We start from the raw sequence: 19,638 nt of genomic DNA, 5'->3' as shown, positions 1-19,638 counted from the left end.
AGGATGAAATGGAATTGTTCACTAACCTGTAGTGCTCACCATGTACTTCCACTTCACCACGTATGTGTCTCCCTCATGGAACTGCCCTATGCTTTGCTTAGGCAGTCTACTATAATCGAATTCCAGGATGTGCCAGACATCTACAGATGCAGTGATAATTTCAAACTGCCTCCCATCTTCTCCTAACACAAGTCCATAGCCCCGGCCAATATTCATTCCATCCAAGACTGTGCCTACAGCTGTCTGAGGCACAGCTACCATTAGCATGACATCATATGGTTTAGAGTCAGATCTGGATTCTTCCTGTCAAAAAACACAAAAGAGATTTCTTTGAGCATAGCTTTTTTCTTCTTACTCCACAGTTCCAGCCAGTTTGACCCCTGCATATTTCGGTACTTTAATATCTTGTCATTACTTGATGCCTTGTCAAAGCCACCTTGGCAGTATTCACTGAGCTGCTTGGCACTAATATAAAGCAACTCTGTGGGTTCACTGTAGGTGATGATGTTCTGACCACCAAAGGTCAAAGCTCACAAGATAAAGAAAGTGCTCTAGATCGCCAAAAACAAGCTTCCCTGGCTTCCATCCCAGCTAGGTCATCTAGTTTGAAATACCTAGCATGCTTATTATATGCACCTTCTGGTGAAGGGATTCACTAGAATTCTTCTCATTGAGTTTCTTCAGCTCTGTCCAATCAAGAAATTTTTCTTTGAACAATATTGTCTCATTATGTTCTGTGAGTCTGCCAAACACAGCCCAGTCTGGGCGTCCTTGTCCCTTTCTGTGTAAGGGAACAAAAGAAATAGAATAGAATCAAATTAAACACTGTAAAATAAGGGCAAGGAAACAAAGCTTCTGCAATAAGACTAAACTTGAGTTTCAATACCTGGGTATGAGGGGATTGCATTCCCCTGGGTCCAGAGGATTTATGTCACAATTGGAGTAGTCAAAGGTGCCATTCCACAAGTGTTTTGCCAGCTGGAAGGCCACTTTTCTTTGTGCTAAAGTAACTTCCTTTCCGTGCCACACATATACTTCACTGCCAAAGTCAAACACCAACACCTAAAAATCAAACCAAAAAGAAAAAAAAATAATCAAAACCCAACCTACCATTAGGTTAGGTGATACCCCGATCCTCCAGTGTCCTACTGCTGTAAGCTGGCAGTATGTTGCATACAAACTCCTCCAAATATCCAAGTCTCTGCAGTGACACTAACAACTAGCACTGCAATGCAAGTAAGGCCAGGTCAGTGGTCTGCACTGTGATGTCTGATTTTTGGGGAATGGAAGCAACTGCATAGGGAATACTATGAGGTGTATTTTCATGTGGTAGCTAAGTCACTAACGATTAGAGATCTCTTACTACTAAAACCCTGATTCTATTGCATGACTGATTGCTGCCTAGTCACATCAGCTTTCACTGACATTTAGACCTTTGCTTCGTCCTGCAGCCAGAGAAGGCTGACAGAACATAGAGAGTGGGTAACTGGCTCAGCAAACAGGCAGCTCCTTGAATACTTCCAAGAAAAAGCATTGTGTCTTTATTTTGAAAATCTGCTCTTATTCCTACTTAGATGGGTGAAATCGTTGTTTGAAAGGGAAAAAAGTCTGCTTAAGACAGAAATAAAAGCAGGGGCTTATTTTGTTTTGTTTTTCCAAAGTACTACCTGTTTTGTACTTCATGACTTTGGAGTGAGGCCCTGTTGATGAAATGATTTATGCTTCCTAAAATAGTATTTCACTCAAAAGATGACATGATCTAATTCCTTGAGACCTGCAGCACACTCTAGACAGCAAAGAGTTCAGAAGCTTTTCAGAAACACAGAGAACACAATTTTCAGTAAGCCTCTCCACGAGCATATGCAATTACTGAAAGTTGTTACAAGCTGTATGTTCCTGCACTTACCACAGGAGCAGCAAGTGGCACAATACCTCTTTTGGTTGTAGCAGGGTACATTTTGGCACCTTTCCCCAGTAGTCATCCTCAGGAATGAGTTTATCTTCTACGAGGCGGTATATGCAATTTGTTTCTATTATTGCAGCTTCATACATTTCATCTTCCTCAGGACTTCCAGCAGCTTAACGAAAAGATTGTCAGAAATAATAAAATAAAATTAACATCCAACTGTCTTTACTAAAAAGAACAGACTCAACTATTTTACTGTGATAAAACATCAGATACTGTAACTATAAGAATGCTTACACTGATAATTTGTCTGTCCACCAAGGAGTTTCCAGAAGTCTTTGGCGGCATGGGTATGGGTATTTATTCCTTCTTCTATAGTCTGTATATAAGAAGCTCTACAGCCAAGTTCCCTCTTTGTCTGAATTAAAGTTGCAAGTTCTGAAGCCTAAGAGATTAATAGTTATCTGAATAGGATTGCTTAAGTCTTTTGAATACTGTGCATGTCTTGTTCAGGGAGAAGGCAAAAGTAGATAAGAAATAACAGAGCAAATAGCAGGAGAAACTGTTATTATTTGTTGCACTAAATAAACAGACACTAGAGAAAACATTACAGAAATACATTCATTCTTTCATTTGCCTTAAAACAACACTTGCTCTTAACGAACATGGGAACACAAAGGACATCCTGCATTTCAGACTATTGTTGTTCGAGTCCAAATCTGTTTCCTGAGGATATCCTCTTTTCTCTTGAAGCTTCATAACCTACACACTCCTGTGTCAGTCTTCATTCAGTGCACAGGCTAAAACATATTTACAGGAATCCTGCATATCTACCTGTCACCAGCTATCAGTTACATGCCACTTTTTGAGACAACTGGCACCAAGGCTCAATTACATCAGAGACATATACCACAACAGTTCTAAAAATAAGTAATAGAAAAACCAGCTAGTACTAACCTTTGCTTTTTCTATGACATTTGCAAACTCTCCTACCCACAAGAAACATAAATGTGGAGTTAACAACAGGAAACAGTCTCCGCTGTTCAGTGACGAGGCCCTTGGTTCAACTAATCTTGTTTGAACATGTCTTCTTCCTAAAGAGAAAACAAAGCTAATTATATTCCTTTGGCTACTGTTATCAAATGCCAAGATTAATTTGTTTTGACTGAAATACAAACAATCCCAGCACATTTAGCAAAAATATATGGAAACAGACTGTTAAAGAAGAATTAAAAGTCTACTACTGTGGAAAAAGAGTTTACTCACAGGAAACAAAAAATTGTTGCCTCCTATCAACTAATACTTCTATTATTTCCTGTTCTTGCTTTAACAACTTTGTGTCCTTCTGGAAAGAAATGAATTAAGTAAATGGCAGACATCAGCCAAGTTCCAGAATCCTTTACATTTGCTTAAGTGAAGCTATGGCACAGTTTCTGTAGGCAGTAAAAAGTTGTAAGAATTTTACTTTGCTAAAAAAGTAGCTATTATTTCACAGAATCAGATACATTACTAAGTGCTGTAAGGGGAAGCGGAGCAGGAACACTGTCATGCCACTTCCAAGTTATACTGAGCATTAGAAAAATGGGAAAGTTCAAAGCTTTCCACAGGATTGGCTAGAATTTCTGAAATATTCAGTTTTTCTCTTGGAAAACACACACCAGTGGACACAATGCAGACCTATCTGTAAGGTTTTACATCTGTCACACAGTTCTCGCTTGTTCTTTTAGGTTTTGGACATCAGTCTTGATCTAGAGATCTGCAAGTTAAGCATCCAACTGTGGCAGCAACTCCCATATGTTACAATCAGCCTAGCATGTACTGAAAGTAAAAGCAGTTCTAGCATACCTTTAATTTGCAGCAGCATCAGCTTCTTGTATGGCACAGCACTGTTGTTAGAGTTTTGCTCTGTTAGATTAACGCTCCGCAGGCTAATGTTGCTGAAGTTCTCTTTGCTTGCCAAGCCAGCAAGTGCTACTTCTGAGAAATTTGAGTTTGTAGACACTTGTGTATAAAAAGAAGGTGGGGAAAACCCCCCCACAAAATTATTAAAAAAATTGGTTGTTAAATTAAAAAAAAGAATAAATTTCCCCCATTATTTCTAGTTTTTCTCCTTCTCAATAACAATAGCAAAACCAGGTTGAACTCAGATTAACTGCAAGCCCAAAAGCTTTTTGGGGCTTGCAGCACCTAAGTTTCTAGATATCATCCAAGAGTAAGCTGTCAGTGTCAGAATCACGTCATTTGGCAGAAATATCAATTTTGCTAGGAAACATGTCTTATCCAATGTTTTGTGAAGTGCTCAGTAGATCTTTAATGCCTTATAATTGATTAATGACAAAAGACAGCAGAGTAGCCAAGGCTAGTAAACCAGAATTCCCTTCAAATTTGTCTCAGCTAGTGTGATGCAATAGCCATTTACGTTTCAAAGTCTTAGTTATGTTTTACTGTAAACTTAAAGCCTAAATTCTTGGCTCCTTTTGCTTATTTCTCAACTAAAGACTTTATGAATCTGTAACTCTGGGAAATGCTTCTAATCAAATGGCAACAAAAGTATTACACATATAATTAGTGTTTTCATCAATGCAGACAATGTTTAAAGATGATGTCTCTTTATTCAAGTGTAATAAGTAACATTTGTGCCTGAAATAGTAAAAGTGGCTTGACAAACCTTCGAATAAGTTTTACAATCATGTCTTTTGCTGTCTGTTGTCAGGACAAAGCAATGGTGCAAGTAAAACACAAATCCCTGCCACAGAACATCGATCCTTTATGGAAATTAATCTTCCATGATCAAGAAGCCTAATTCCAGCTTCTGAGAGAAAACCAGGACCCAAAATTGAGGCCAGTGTACCTGAACAAAAGTTTGTCTGTTCTTCCCAGCTCTCCCTCTCAGCATAAAATAATGTTAGAGCTGCTTGCCTTATCTCCTGTCCTTGCCCTGCAGGCACAATGGCACTCTTTTTCTGCACAAGGTGACTGTGCCAAAAATAAATAATTAAAGCTATGCGCAGGAGGTGGCTGTAGGTAGCTTTCCATGAGGAAGTCACACATGCCCTTCTCTCCAAACCTCCCTGGCAGTTTACATTCAACCTTACACCTCAAACAATTTATTGCCTCTCAGAGAATATGTTCCATTCCTTCAGTTGTGGTTTTAGCATTGGGATTTTTTGTTTTGTTTTAAATTAAAATAGCAGGACAGTGTCTTGCACAAATCATCCTGTTAGCTTACTTTTTTCTACTTTCATTCGCTTCGATTCCATGAAGGCAACATTCAGTCTTTGTTCAGTATATTCATGAAGAATATCTTCTCTTGCTGCCAGCATTTTCAGAGGGTTTCTTGAGGACTGGACTCTGCGTGTAGGCCTAACTGCCCGTTTGTGCTCTGCTACAGAAGATATTAACCTGAAAAACAAGCAATGTTTATAACCATCGGTTAATTTTCTGAGTAAGAATCACCTAATGACAAGAGATTTGCTTTTATTCTGGGTGTGAAAAATTTCCAGGAAATTAGGATTAGCCCCTTGATTCACGCAGAAGAATGATTTCAGAAATGTATAGCAAACCAGACATGCTAAGTACTAAAGATATCTACAAGATGACTTAAAGCTGAAGATTTTGACCACTGCCCTGTGTCTGCATTCAAAGCAATTGAAAAAATGAACAAACAAACAAACCAACAAACAAACTGGTTCTTACTTTGGTGCATAAGGATCAAAGATGGCATCAAAGTCCTCATCAAGGTCTAAAGGCACTGAGGAGGAAGGGAAATCCACATGGCGATAAAATTTGGAAAACGTTTCATCATCATCCAGCTTCATCACCTCTTTCACAGATTTTCCTGTAACCGTCAGCACTGTCTCTTGCATCCCAGCAACTGCAGGAAAAAAACACCTCACACAATAAATAATCATACTAAGTTTCTAATTCTAGAAAAGGTAAACATGGCTTGTTTGATAGTTGTGGGGGTGGAAGTTTTTTTGGGTGGTGGTGGTGTCTTGTTTATTGTTTTTGTTTGTTTGAAACTGATGGAATTTGAAGGACAGATGGTAGAAAAGTCTGATGGAAAAGAACGTTAAAAATGGAGTGTAACTGCTACTCATATGCAATAATCTTTATTACAGAATAGTCGGGAAATACAGCTGAGTCAAAAGTTAGGCACTATCAAAAATGAGTTGTTTTGATAGGATGATAGAAGCATTTTATGATCTCGTATATTCCATACTGCCTCCAACCACATATTTCCTTCCTTTGAAAATATCTACTAGAACTATTAAGTGGAAAATTCACTACTTCAGACTAGTGAGTATGGCACAGTTATCATACTATGGTACTGCCACCTCTGCTGAAACACAAATACATTTTTTAATGGTATTTGACACTTTACAAATGGATTTTTGTCTTACAAATGGAGGACATACATATGATATGGAAACACCAGAGAACTCTAGACAGCTTCATAGGTAGCCAACAAGCTGTACGAGGAAGCTATATGAGCTGCTACACAGAGTCAGCTTTCAAAAATGCAGGAAGTTGAATGAACCGTGCTTGGAAGCAGCTTAGTGTCTTATCTTGATTTTGGTAAGATTAAACTACATTTAAAGCTGTTTCACTGTTGATGGCAATATGGTTCAGACTGTGTGGTTTTAAAAAATTTTGCTCTCAAAGAATGTGCACATCGTTAAAGAAGAAAGTTATTTTGGCATTTGTGATTTATTCTATTGTACATTCAAAATACAAAAGCATAAGGCTTTTTTGTTAAAATTTAGCAAAGACTAAATCATAAACTGTGTAATCATTAGTGCAGTCTGAACAAAGAAATACTCAGTTTCTGTTGCCAGATACTTTAAGTAAGAGGTACTTTAAGCGATTTACTGAAATTGGAGAGTGGATACATTGCCACCTTTGGTAACTCTACCAACCTTTGTTATTCAGCCTTCCCAAGAATGACTCCAACTTGTCAAGCTTCATATCGGATTCCAATTGCATATCAGGCCTGGCTTCAATTTCTAAGCAAACCAGAGAGAAAAACTTGTTAATTGACGGGAAGTAAAAAAAGCCTGAAGATATTTCAGACATTTTTATTGCTTACCTTCCAAGGGCTTTGTAACTGGAGTGGTAGACTTCTGCCGGTTACTGAAAGGGGATGCTACTGGTGTTAGCGCACTTGGAGAAGCCAGGCCTGTGTAAGAACACAGAACATAGGAAATACAGCCCTGGGTCAGCCCATGTTTCCAGCAATGATCACAGGGGAAGCTATTCAGGGAAAGCACTGGCCACTTTGTACAGTCTCTCATTCTTCCACAGCCTCCACTACATCCCTGCTGTATTAGTGATGGCAGCGTAACTGCCCTGCTTTCTCCTTAAATCAACAGCAGACTCGTAAATTGTCCCATTCACAAGAACAAAGCTCTGGTTCCAAGTGTTTGTGAGCACGCTAATGCAAAATACTTTCTCTTGAATACAGTAATTTTGCTTGTTTTCAAGGGAACAGCAGTTCACTTGGCCTACATTTTGGACTCCAGTTCTACCACAAACCACATTTTAAACCATGCAACTGTTTTGAAGAAAAAGATATGTTTAGCAGAGAAACTACCAAGAACTCGCTTGGCACCTTCACTTCCCTGCCACTTTTAAATTTAAACCCATCTCTATTAATACATACAGCAGGATGGATCTGACCTGTGAATGCTGTCCCTGGATGAAACAGTATTTCTTGAGCCCTGTTATGTTTTTAAGAACATGTGGAAATGGAATTGGAAGTCAGCATCCCCACCACAGCAAGCACTGCTCCCTCCTTTTGTTGTATTCTCCTCCATTCTTCTCAGTAAAAATCATAAAAAATTCATTCGGGACCCAGTGGATAAAATAAGATTACTTTTGTTTACTACTTTTAATGTGAATCCATGTTGCTCCAGTAAGAGAAATGGCACACTATAGGTTTCATGGTTTTTATTAGATAGAAAAGTATACTAAAGCAAAGAATTGCGTCTATTACCTCTTGTTGCCTAGATGCTCAGTAAATGGGGAAACTGACATTTAAACTCTCATCTAATAATCTATTTTCCACTTAGCCATAGCTTACTAATTACTGAGCTACATAAGTTTAAGCCTTTAGTTATTCTGATCAGATTAAACCATTATTGTGCTGAGACAGTATATACTAGCCACATTTCCACTATCTTTACTGCAAGTCCTAGCAAGTCATAATTGGCAAACGCCAAGAGAGATTTATAATATAATCAAGTACCTTTTCCACAAACAATTTTTTTTTCCCTGTTACTCAAGCGACTCAAAATTCCAGCAGGTTTTAAGTCAACCGATAAAGCCTTCATCAAGGCGTATTTGAAAGAACACAGCTCTTAAGCAGCTCTCCCAGGACTTAATCCACAAGACCACGTTGAGAACTGCTTCAGATGTTACTAAAGGATCACCTTTCAATTAGGACTGAAAAATTTTCAGCCATAAGAAGCAATTAAAATACAGCATCTGTGCACACATATATAACAAAGATTTAATTTTGCATTGCTTTCTCATCATCTCTTAATTTAAAAACTCATCATGATAATTTATTCTTTTAGGCAACAAAAATAGCACACATCTGAATAAAATCCCACTTGGGCTACTTTTATTGATGCCACTGTCACTGGATTACCTTGCTTCTCCACATGAATGATCATGGCACCTAAAGTGATCCTTTCAAGGTATTTTTCTTTTCCCATTAAGAAAAGCAAAAGCTTTCACTTTCTATTCCTTTCAAAAGGCCAATGTATTGGGGGGGGGGGGGGGAGAAGCAGGCATCTCAAAAAGTAGTCTCTGGGCCACTGAACACTTTTCTTGTCAACCCTCCAAAATAGGTTAGTCTTTGAACACTGACCACTGGTGTCTCTAGCAGCAAAGCAGTGTAACCAGCAGCTAAGTTCTGTTATCCATAGATGTAATTTGTAATACCATGTATCTGTTTATCTGCCAACAGAATGTGGCTTGCACTGTAAATGGAGTTACTCCCTGTTGTTAATACTGCCCTCACCAATGATTTTTTTTTTTTGTGGTTGTCATTTAACTCAAGGTTCACTGTTGTTGCATTTAATAACCAAGTTCTTGTAACAAAATTTAGTCGCCATTAACCACAGGAGATCAGTTTAGATGTCTTCCTCCCAAAGCTATCATCTTCCCAGGCACACTGCACGGACAGCCATGTTTCTACCAGAGCCTTCAGAGACTCCTGTCCACTTCAGGAGAACGACTGCATCTGGAACCAGTGACTGAATTCAGGAGATCCCCAAAATGTCAACATTGCTCCCTTGTTACTTCTACTCCCTGGTTCTATGCAGAAATCTGTTCAGTGACTTCTTCAGCCAAGCACAACGCTTCAAGTTGCTGTCCAAAACAGCATCCATAAAAATAACACGTTTGCTAAATATTCCCAGTGATCCTAGGAGTTGGGGAAGTGCCAGCAATAGCAACAACTAGATTTCACAACTTTTCTCTAGACAGGGAAACCTGGGTTTTAAATTAATTAGAGAATAAATTTCTTATTTATTATAGAATAAATAGGAAAGAATAATCCAGTTGTACCCTCTGAGTTGTATTAGAAGGAAAAACAAAACATAGGACTATTCAAGTAATTGACTACCACCGGTCAGGCAGAGCCCAGTAATAACTGGATGGTAGTGCAACAGCGTAGACCAAAATGGATTAATACCAACAGCCAAAAGAAGCTAGAGTGAACAGCCTCATGACATGATATTCAGTTGAAGATAAATAGTCCTCCTCTTGCTAAACATGGATACTGTTTCTGCATAGCTTGAGCTTGACTTTATTTTGACTAGACAGATAAGCAGTGGCTTATTTATACTGGGATCATTTCATCACTGACCTTTTTTTACCATTCGGCCAGCTACAGTGAACTGTGTGGAGTCATTGGCTGCTCCTTTACCCCTGGACTTCCAGGCTTCTTCTCGAGCTGTAATCAGATGTTTCCTTTCTTCAATGGTCATTTGGCTCTCCTGGTTATCTGCCATTCTCTGCTTTTTGGGGGGAAGAGAGAAAGAGATGTTCAAAAATAGATAAACTGACGAGGATCTAGCAAAAGACTGTCTGAGCATTTCAACTGCCAGCTGTAGAGGGAAAAGAACAGGAGAAAAAGCTCCTAAAGTAAAATCACAGACACAGCTTAGTGACCCTGCCCCTGAGAAGCTCCACTGTCTTGCTGCCCCATTACACTGTGAAGGTAAGATTTTGATCTCTGCTCTTTGAGATTTCTCAAAACTACAAGCCAAGGCAAATGGCATCCCTCTAAGCAAAGCAAACCATTTACTCTGTATATCATTTTCGAGACTTTGTTTTTTTGAAGCATGACTTGCTACGCTAGTGAGATCACAAATCTGTAGGTGGCACAAGGAATAACAATGAAGAAGTGTAACTTCAGTTGGTGATTTTTGAATCAGTCTCTTACGATAACTCAATTCTTCAGGCAGGATTAGCAACCTTATCTCTCCAGGGCTGCTCATTTTAGTTCCTATGTCAGCTTGTTCTACTGAGTGTTTTACCAATGACTGTGATCAACACGCCTGCTTCCTTTTTTTTTTTTTTAAAAGGACATTCTCAGCTTTTCTTGCTTGCTTTAGAGGGTAGCAGACAACAGCTTGAGTGATCAGAAGCAACTAGGAGCATTGACTATCTTAGTGCCTTCCTATCTTAACACAAAAGATTGATGACAATACATTATATAGGAAAGAAACTGAATTTACATACTTTGCTGTAGCCAGGTTAGGCCAAAGAAATATTGCTTCAACGCATTTATCTTAAAAAAGTAGCAACATTTCAGGGATTATACTGCATAGAAATCAAGCATAAAAGTATTTTTAGTGCATGGGACTCTCAGCTCTAGAATTACTTCCAAGTTGTGTGCTATTTGTCATTTTGCTTCACAACCTAGCTGCTAGAATTGAAAAGCCACATGAAAATCTAGCGCTTTAGCACAGCTCTAGCTCATGTAACCACAGAGCGGAAATGAAAAAGTATGCTAAAGCCTGTGAACACAAAGTAAACACTCTTCTCCTTTCAAGATACAAGGAAGAGCTGTACGTCCAGATATTCTTAATTATTATTTTCTTAAAATAGTATCTCAGTCTAAATATATTAATAAATCAGTCTAAGTAAATTAATAAATCAGTCTAAATAAACAATCCTGATTGCAGGGGACACACTGAAATAGAAATGTCTAACTGTCAGCATTTACCAAGAGCAGTACCACCAGTAAGAAGTGTAAAGATAATCCAAGAAGTGACTTGTACAAGGACTAGGACATGAGAACCCTCTGCTCCTTTCTCTAGTTCCATGTATCTCTACAGCCTTCTATAGTAACACTCGTTCTCAGTTTATTAGGAAACATAGCTGGATAGCCAGACACTGTGACTGCAAGTTATGGCAATCAAGGTAAAAACCTCTGTTTTTCCCTAGAACTCCAAAATGTTCCATAGAAATAACAAGGTGTGAGTCTATCCCTGCTCATGGCAGGGGGGCTGGAACTAGATGATCTTAAGGTCCTTTCCAACCCTAACTATTCTATGATTCTATATCTGTAAAAGCCTCTGAATGCTTTGAAGAGAAACACTGGAAATAGGCTCTGTTCACTTCCCCCAATCTCCACCCATTCCAGTGTCAGCACACCCACACTCTGCGATAAACAGCTGGTAGAAAAAAAGCACAGCAACACACTAAAGGAGATCTGGGCAGGAAATTAATAAATACCTAATGAAATCACAAGTGAAATTTCATACACAAAAGAAATACATTTAAATTAGTGAGGATGCTGGCTTCCATTACAGTATGAGTGGAAGTGACGGAGAGGCAGGAAGAAGTAGAATCATATTCTTCTTTCCTTTTTTCAAGTGACGGGGTGCTTGATTTTGAATTGTGTCTCCAGCAAATACCTGAAGCTTCACAGTCTGCAGAGCTATTGGAAATTCTGAAGACACAGACCTGTAAAGTGTGTGTGTTAATCACTGCACATGTAAATAATGAGAAAGATCATAAATGATTCTGGAGCTGTGCCAAAGGACAAAGGAGAGCAGAAACAAACTTATTTTTAATGGAAGATTTCAAGCTATTCCATTGGGCAAAACATCTTTGGAGTTCCTAAAAAAAATAAATCAGACTGGATGTGTAAGTTACGAAACTCGGAGCAATTCCATATTAGATCTTTTCCTAATGCATGATGACTCCCAGCTTCATCTATTAATGAACACATGAACTAAAAAAAAAGACAACCTGAATAGACACCAAGCAATCCCTAACCCATTTAATTTGCCATAACAGCCCAGGTGAAGAAACAAAAGTAAATGTGATGATTAAAGGAAAGAGTAATTTTCTATAGTTGGAGAACTAATATGAGCCAACACAATTGTCAAAGACATAAGTTATTCAAAGCACATTCTAACTGGAAGAAAATATGGCAAGAAAGGTAAAGCTCAACAAGATTTTAAGTACAAATTTTATTTCCAAGTAAAAAAAAAAGAAAGATATGAAAGAAGATTAAATCTTAAATTTGTAACTGTGACATTTTGATAAGAGCACCTAAGGAGCCCAACAAAAAGTCTACACAAGAATTAGTGTGTCAATAATAAAAAAAAAGCTTAGGAAGTCAAGAGGTCCAATGCAATTTTTTCCATTCAACATAAAAGCTGGTTATCTTCAATGAAATATCCTAGTTTAGAATGAAAAATACACCCATGTGTTCATTTACATCTCATTTCAGACAAATAACAAATTTGGAAAATGAAGTGAAGAAAAAGGATGAGAAGAATATTGGTACCCAACAGCATGAAATAACTGGAATGGGAGATGCCCCAAAAACAAGCAGTAAATTTAAAAAAAAAGCTCTTATAAATGGAAGAATGTATAGGACTGATTGAAAACTCAGATGGGGACAATAATTTAGAAGAAGTAAAATTGAAGCATATAGGTACAGGTCACACAAGCAATGTGTTGTTACAGCAGTTACACTTCCATGAGTGCCTGGAAGACAATCAATGAAGGATCAGAGACAGGCGCATAATTAATGCTATTCCACATGGCATTATGGAAAACAGGCTTAATCAAAATGGTAAGTTTGATGAGCTCAAGTATGATTAAATATGTTAACACAGTTATCTCTGATTTCTTTAATATATTTGACTTAATCACAGGTGATATTCTGAGGTTTTTTTGAGCAATATAAAAATATCAGTGCAGCTTACAGGCTGCAAACTAGTTAACTGACTGAAAATTATTTTTAAAGAGAGAAGAGCTGTGCAGTGATCTGATTCACCCCAACTTAGACCAAAATGTTTACTTGCACATGGAAAAAGGATATGGTTCTGCTGAGAAGCCCCTCAGGATGAGGCCAACATACAGAAGAGTGATGAAAAAATGATCACAAAGATGGGGGGGTTTTTGGGGAAGGTTATCAGAAAAATCTGATAAACCAGGCTTTTAAGAGAAGTGTTATTTGAAAAGGTGAAAAAATGCAAATACATTGAAACAGGTAAGAAAAAATCCTATGGAACAGTTGTTCTGAGCAGATAATCTGTACTGCAATAGCACACCCATTTCCAGCCTCTACACTTCTATCTATGCTGCTGATGATTTTGAAAGGTTTCAGGGAAGGGCTACAATATTTTTTCAAGATTTGAAAAAATCTACCTCAGATTAAATCAGATGAGTATTTCTTTTTACTGAAGAGAGGGTCAAGTGTTAAGCTTTACCCAGCAAGAATAATTACACATGAAAAAACACTTACTATTGCAGTGAACTTTTTCTGTATGTTGACAGTCTAGAACGAAGACTGTGTGTTTTTCTGAAATATTTAAGTCTGAGAAGGAGTTGCAGACTCGATGTAAGAACAATTAGAAACAGGGATTACTTTTCTCCCCACCGGTTGGTTAAGTTGGATGATGATACTGGTCTTTTCTAGCACTGCAACACATTTCTTGAGGGTACGCACAGGCATTCCAGTGCTTTTGCAGCATCAGTTTATGCTAAGGAAAGGCTCACATCTCAGCAATGCTCCATTACGTACCCTACAATTTTCCAGTCCAAGCAGTGTCACCTTTTAAGTCAGAAGAACACAGCTGAGAGTGGCCTGTAAGCATCTGGCTTGTTGTTGGGTTTTGTTTTGGTTTTTGAATGCAAGAAATGAAAGAATTCATGGTTTTCTATGTCTAAGATCGACTGCCCCTACGTGGGGGAGTCAAACCAAGAATGAACATTAAAAAAAATCTATTTTGCAAAAAGAGAATCCATTTAAAAACAATGTCATAAATTATATAAAAGAACGATTCAAAAAGTACCTATTTGTTTTTTCATATAAGTAACTTCTCTAGTTTAGGCTCTAGGACAAAAAAAAAAAAAAGCACAAAAAGAATCCAATAGTTGTACAAAAGTTTTCAGCACTATTTTCCTCTGCAATTTTATACGGGCCTCGTTATATGGAGAAAATGCAAATGCGAATGCATAGCTTTCTGTTCAAAAGTGGTTTCAGTAAAACAGAACAACTCACGTTTAGTGCAAACAAAAAAATGATTAATTGTGCCAGAAGAAACCCAAAGAAATCTGTATGCACCTTGACACCATGCTAGAAGAAAGGAGCTTTCGAAAAGGGCAGGATGTAGCTCAGCATGGGGTGTTCCACTTTTAAGATAGATGGGATGAACAGCCCATTGGAGGACCTCCTCTCACTAGCAGAGGGATATTATGTTATTAAGGTAGACTATATATTTACCTTCTAGATACATAGAGATGGTGAACTCTGTCTCAGCAAAATTAATAGGTTATCTGAAGTAAACAGTAATAAAACTGTATTAAATCCAGAGCTTACGGAGAAGAGGGAACACTTTTCAATTGTTAGCCCCAAATTCAATTTTTAATTAAAAAAACCTCAACCAACTGAAAAAAAAAACCAAACCAAAACCCAAGCCCAAACCCAACCAATCAACCAAAAAACAAAGTAAAAGATTATACTCAAAACCAGCCATGAGAATGAATGTGGAAATGGTAAATACCAGTAGTTGAAACTTTAATTGTAGTTTGAATAGCCTCTGCCATAATTATCATCCTCTGTCCTAGCAGTGAGTATCAGTCCCTTGGATTCACTGCCATTACGCCTGCTGGCAGGCATAATGTTGCCCACATGCAACATGCGCAATATTTTGTGTAGGAATGAAGAACCCAATGGATTCCTTGTAGTACTAGAACCACAGATCTGAGCTGCAAGCCAAGGGACAAGGAGGTGAAATAAAGCAGAATTAGAGTTGCATAGACCTTCCAGTAAACTCTCCCTGTTTTGTCATGTTTTTCTTCCCACTTCTTTGCCCACTCCTGCCTTAGCTTTTTTTACCTCTGATCATGTGAAACAGGCTCTGTTTGCTCAGACCAAAATCCAGTATTCTACTTCTGCTCAAAGGCAACTCTAGTATGTAGCCCTAGTGAATAAAGTTTATATTTATCATTATCTATTAATTTTTCATGAGTTCTTCAAATTGTTTATAATGGAATTGTAGAGGTATGGACATGATTTTGAGGAACACTTCACATGAAACTTCTCTAACATTTACTTAAACAGCAGCAGAACTCTATTCCCAAGCAAGCTCAAACTTTACTTTGTTGCCACAAGTTGCATTGGGAATGTGTATCTTAGATACAAATGTCATTTTCCGTCTTAGTCCTCCCTCCAATAATTAAATAGGAAGTTAATACAGCATTTCACCTTCCATCTCCAAGGATGACGTTCATCAGAAATCAGAGAGCTTGATTGTTTCAAACTAGTACTACAGACCTTTAAGGAAGAAAGAGAGAGAAGCAGGAAGATGGGACGGTCAGAGAACAGAAGCAGGATGTGCCAAGGCAAAAATTGTTTAGACAGGAACTAGGGAAAAGCACTATAGGAAAGTCACCTCTGAACAAAAGCAGCTTGTTTTTTTGTAGTCAATAAATTAGATGATTTTATGTCTTACATTGCATATGTGCAATACTTACAGAGAAATCAGGGGTACACAGCATTTTGTGCTAGAATAAATGCTGTGCAGTTACACATTGCTTATACTAACAACTTGAAAGTTTTCAGTGTTATAATGAATGCAATAATGCCTCTTTCGTTTACTTCCTTATCTATATCCAACAGATACAGAATTTTTAGAAAAGCAACCATAATAGGAGCACTAGCAGAATGTATATGAAGAAGAGTTCACAGCATAGGGGCATAATAGTATGTTTCTTTAATACAGCATTTACTAAGCCGGTTGATCAGTTAAGAGGATTATTAATTTCCTACGTAAAAAAGCCCCAACAAAACCTGTCAAAATGTGCTTACTTGAAACTGTTGAGCATTTAAATTGTGCAGAATTTTCCTCACCTGATTAATAGGTAGAAAAGGATGAAATTTATGGAGAGCGGGTATAACGGGAGAGTAAGTAGAAGCATATACAGGTTCCTATGACAAGGACAGAAGCAAAGCAAAGGAATTAGAAAAGTACTGACTATTAGAAAAGGACTGGACTATCAGAAATGGAGATGGGGGGAAGAACTCATCTTCCCCTCATTTCTTAAAATGAAGTAAATGGGAATCTTTTAATCTTCTAGAAATGTTTCTCCTGTTGGAAAGCCAGAGATCAAAAATGTTGTTGCAAAACAACAGCATGTTTATCAAAGCCATTCCATGCAGGAATTAAACACATTAGTAACAGTACCACTACAACTCAACACAGAACAAAAATAGCACAGCCAGAAAATGCACTTTTCATATGCTGATAAAATTTATGTCCCTGTTTTCATGCACCATTAAATTGATGAACCATGTCAACCACAACGTGAATAATTCTGCTGTAAGTTTAATCAGATCTTGCTCAATAACAAGCCATCTATTTTCTGGATGAACGGAAAGAATGCTTACTAAAATTGGGATACTCAAAAGCCATCTGGAGGGAATTGCTAAGCCCACAGCACTCAGCGAAGGTGAGTTCACCATTCTAAACAAAGCCTACAAATAACTCCTACCTCAGAGCTGGGCTTACCCAAAGCTGATTAGACATGGCTTTATCATTTGTAATTCTTCTTCCTTTCTGTAGGTTAAAGCAAATGTGGAGCATTGCAGAGAATATGAGTAAATGCAACTCATTAGAGTGGCTCAAAACGAAGCATAGCCATTAGTGTCAGCTTTGATTACAACTGGATACGAGCACTTAGTGGATGCCATGTATGAAATGCATGGAACTTTTTATCCATCCAAATTACCAGAGAAAGAGACTGGTATTTTGCCTAAAGGTCACTTTTTAAGCACTCACCCCCTTCTAAGACTGTTACACACTTCCTCTTTAAGTAGTTTTGAATTGAATGTTTAGCCTTCGCCTTTAACACCAGTGCTGAGCTGCAGTTTGAACTTGCTGTAAGAATTAAGTATATTTCAAATGTCATTCACTGCTTTAATGTGACTGCAACGCAGCTGGTAATCACATTAATCAGGGACTTTGTTAAAAGCCTCTGACTATACAATAGGAATTTTCATTCCAGTAAATCTTGCTATTTTGATACTAAGGTAGGATTTTAAAGTTAGTTTGTTTTCTACCCATGAAAAAAAAACCAACCCAAAACTGAAAGTCTTCCATCCAACCTAAGATGATGAATACAAGAATATTAAATCAAACATATTTTTCCCAAATAAAAGGGATTTTTTTTTCCCCACTGACATTCCTCAGTGTATAGTCGTTCCCGCTGTGTTAGAGCTATTCTTTGAATTGTCCAAGTGTGTTTTACCTAAGTACATACAATAATATAGTAAGTCTCACAGCTTCCAACAAATTTTCCTCCTTTGTGCAGCAATCATCAGAACAGATGCTGGACCTCAAAGTAAATCTCAACTTCCTCACATCTGTATCTCCTTGAGTTAATTCCTTAGGCCCTATTTTTTTCTCATTTGAGGTTGCTCCCTCACTTTTTCCATGAATTTTATGGGTTTTCTACAGCTTAGCCTATATATAAATGACTATAACACGTTCGAAGAAATATCTCACCGTGCAGACAACTATGCAAAAGCATTTTGAGTAGAAGTGATCAAAGAACACTATTCAATATAACTATTTTACTAAGAGTATAAATCTTTCAACTTCTGTTGTTTATTAGAAATCTAAATGTAATCTAATAGCTTCTATTTTATACAGCTATGCTTCAATAATCAAATCTCCAGAACAAGTTAGATAACCTTTTAAAAGAGAGAGAAACATACACAAGAAAACCTAAAAAGGTGTCTGACTACGTTAAGAGGAGTGACATAGTGCAACTAAAAACTTCAGGCATTATTTTGAACCAGAAGGGCATGACAGAAGTTTATGTACCCTTGCTGTTGATTCATGACTGCCAAGTGTGGAAATTGTATTTTAACCAGCTCAAAACACAGTAATCAGTACAATTCCTGTATTTTTATTGCAATCCAGCACCAGGAAGTGCTAAGATTCGGAGGCACATTGTAGTCTCAAAATAGAGACTTCAGTGGCACGCTGCTTCACGGTCCTCAAAGGATAATAGCCATCACATTGCTTAATTATCAAGAATAGTATTTCCAGATGTAAGGGCAGCTGACATAGTGTGTTGCAAGAACTGTGGTCAAATTAGTGAAGCTTTACATTATTTATATCATGTATCCCATATGAATCAGCATCACAAATATTAATACAGCTTAAAACATTTTTTCTTACACATCCAAGATTTCACCCATTGGCAGACATGCAAATCCTGTGTTTTAGGCTCTAAATAGTCAAGAGTTAACATGAACCAACAGACTGGGTGACCCAGTGTCACAGAAACTCCTACTGCTAGCATTCTTACTTCAAAGCTTGTACCATTCAAGCACTTCATGCTCGGTTACTTGCTTTAGAAGCCTAACTTGTGCTACAGAGTGAAGTCACAGCACATGGTAACACAGCAGGGAGGATATGAGTGCTGGGGAATGAGAAGAGAGAACAAAGGTTTTGTCTCTGCCTAAATCTTGGAAGCTGCTTAAAGGTTTTTCTCAACTCCATTGTCTTTAGCTGGAGTACATTTGTTATCTGACCTCAATAGTTGTCATTTCAGAGACTAGCCTGTTAAAAATGTGACTGCAATTCTGCTTTCCTCGCTGAAATTATTTTTGCTTTAGGACAGCTTTCAAACTTGAAACTGGATTTTTGAGCAAGTTAACAGGGCAAAACCAAAACAAACTCTTAAAACCAAACTGCAAAAATCAGCTTTCTTGGTTTTTTGCCCAGTTAACACACAACCATTGAGTCACATGTTTAATAAAGACCTCCTCAATTTATCCTCAGTAATGACAGACTGTCTAACAACTCCTTACTTGTAACATACTGATGGATGAGAGACTTTTTGTTATTGTTTGCCTATACTATTTAACAGAAGCAGCATTTTCACAGCTGAATAACTGCATCCAAAGATTTCTGTCCCCACCGGTAAAATTTATAACACAAATTTTGTCTTCACTTGTCCTCTGTGAAAATACTCCTTCAAAAATTAAAGGCTTTTGAAACAGCCTATTTTATCTGACAACCGTCATTTTCAAAATACTAGACTCAAAAGAGAAGCAACTCTACATTAGTCCTGTAGTTTGAACCAGCAGTCCATTTTGAAGCAAACCTCCCTGTCATCCTTACTTCCTGTGCTTTGGTTCACACTGCAGAATGCACAGACTTCTGGATCAAACTAAGCCC

The 19,638-nt window shown here is 37.8% G+C and overlaps 1 protein-coding gene across 1 annotated transcript in view; it reads right to left on the bottom strand.

The window, feature by feature from the left end:
* The window catches only part of SVIL (supervillin), a 69,484-nt gene that overhangs the window by 13,145 nt on the left and 36,701 nt on the right, over positions 1–19,638 (bottom strand). The window contains 14 exon segments of the mRNA XM_010014170.1: positions 27–303; positions 637–781; positions 887–1,062; positions 1,933–2,078; positions 2,204–2,351; positions 2,864–3,000; positions 3,752–3,907; positions 5,136–5,308; positions 5,603–5,780; positions 6,826–6,912; positions 6,996–7,085; positions 9,783–9,933; positions 15,654–15,722; positions 16,299–16,376. Of these exon segments, the coding sequence (XP_010012472.1) occupies positions 27–303; positions 637–781; positions 887–1,062; positions 1,933–2,078; positions 2,204–2,351; positions 2,864–3,000; positions 3,752–3,907; positions 5,136–5,308; positions 5,603–5,780; positions 6,826–6,912; positions 6,996–7,085; positions 9,783–9,933; positions 15,654–15,722; positions 16,299–16,376 (2,011 nt within the window).

Source organism: Nestor notabilis, unplaced genomic scaffold (genome assembly GCF_000696875.1).
Source record: "Nestor notabilis isolate BGI_N333 unplaced genomic scaffold, ASM69687v1 scaffold4395, whole genome shotgun sequence".
NCBI classification, from domain to species: Eukaryota; Metazoa; Chordata; class Aves; order Psittaciformes; family Psittacidae; genus Nestor; species Nestor notabilis.
Note: the sequence above shows the minus strand (reverse complement) of the source record. Positions and strands in the feature narration are given on the sequence as shown.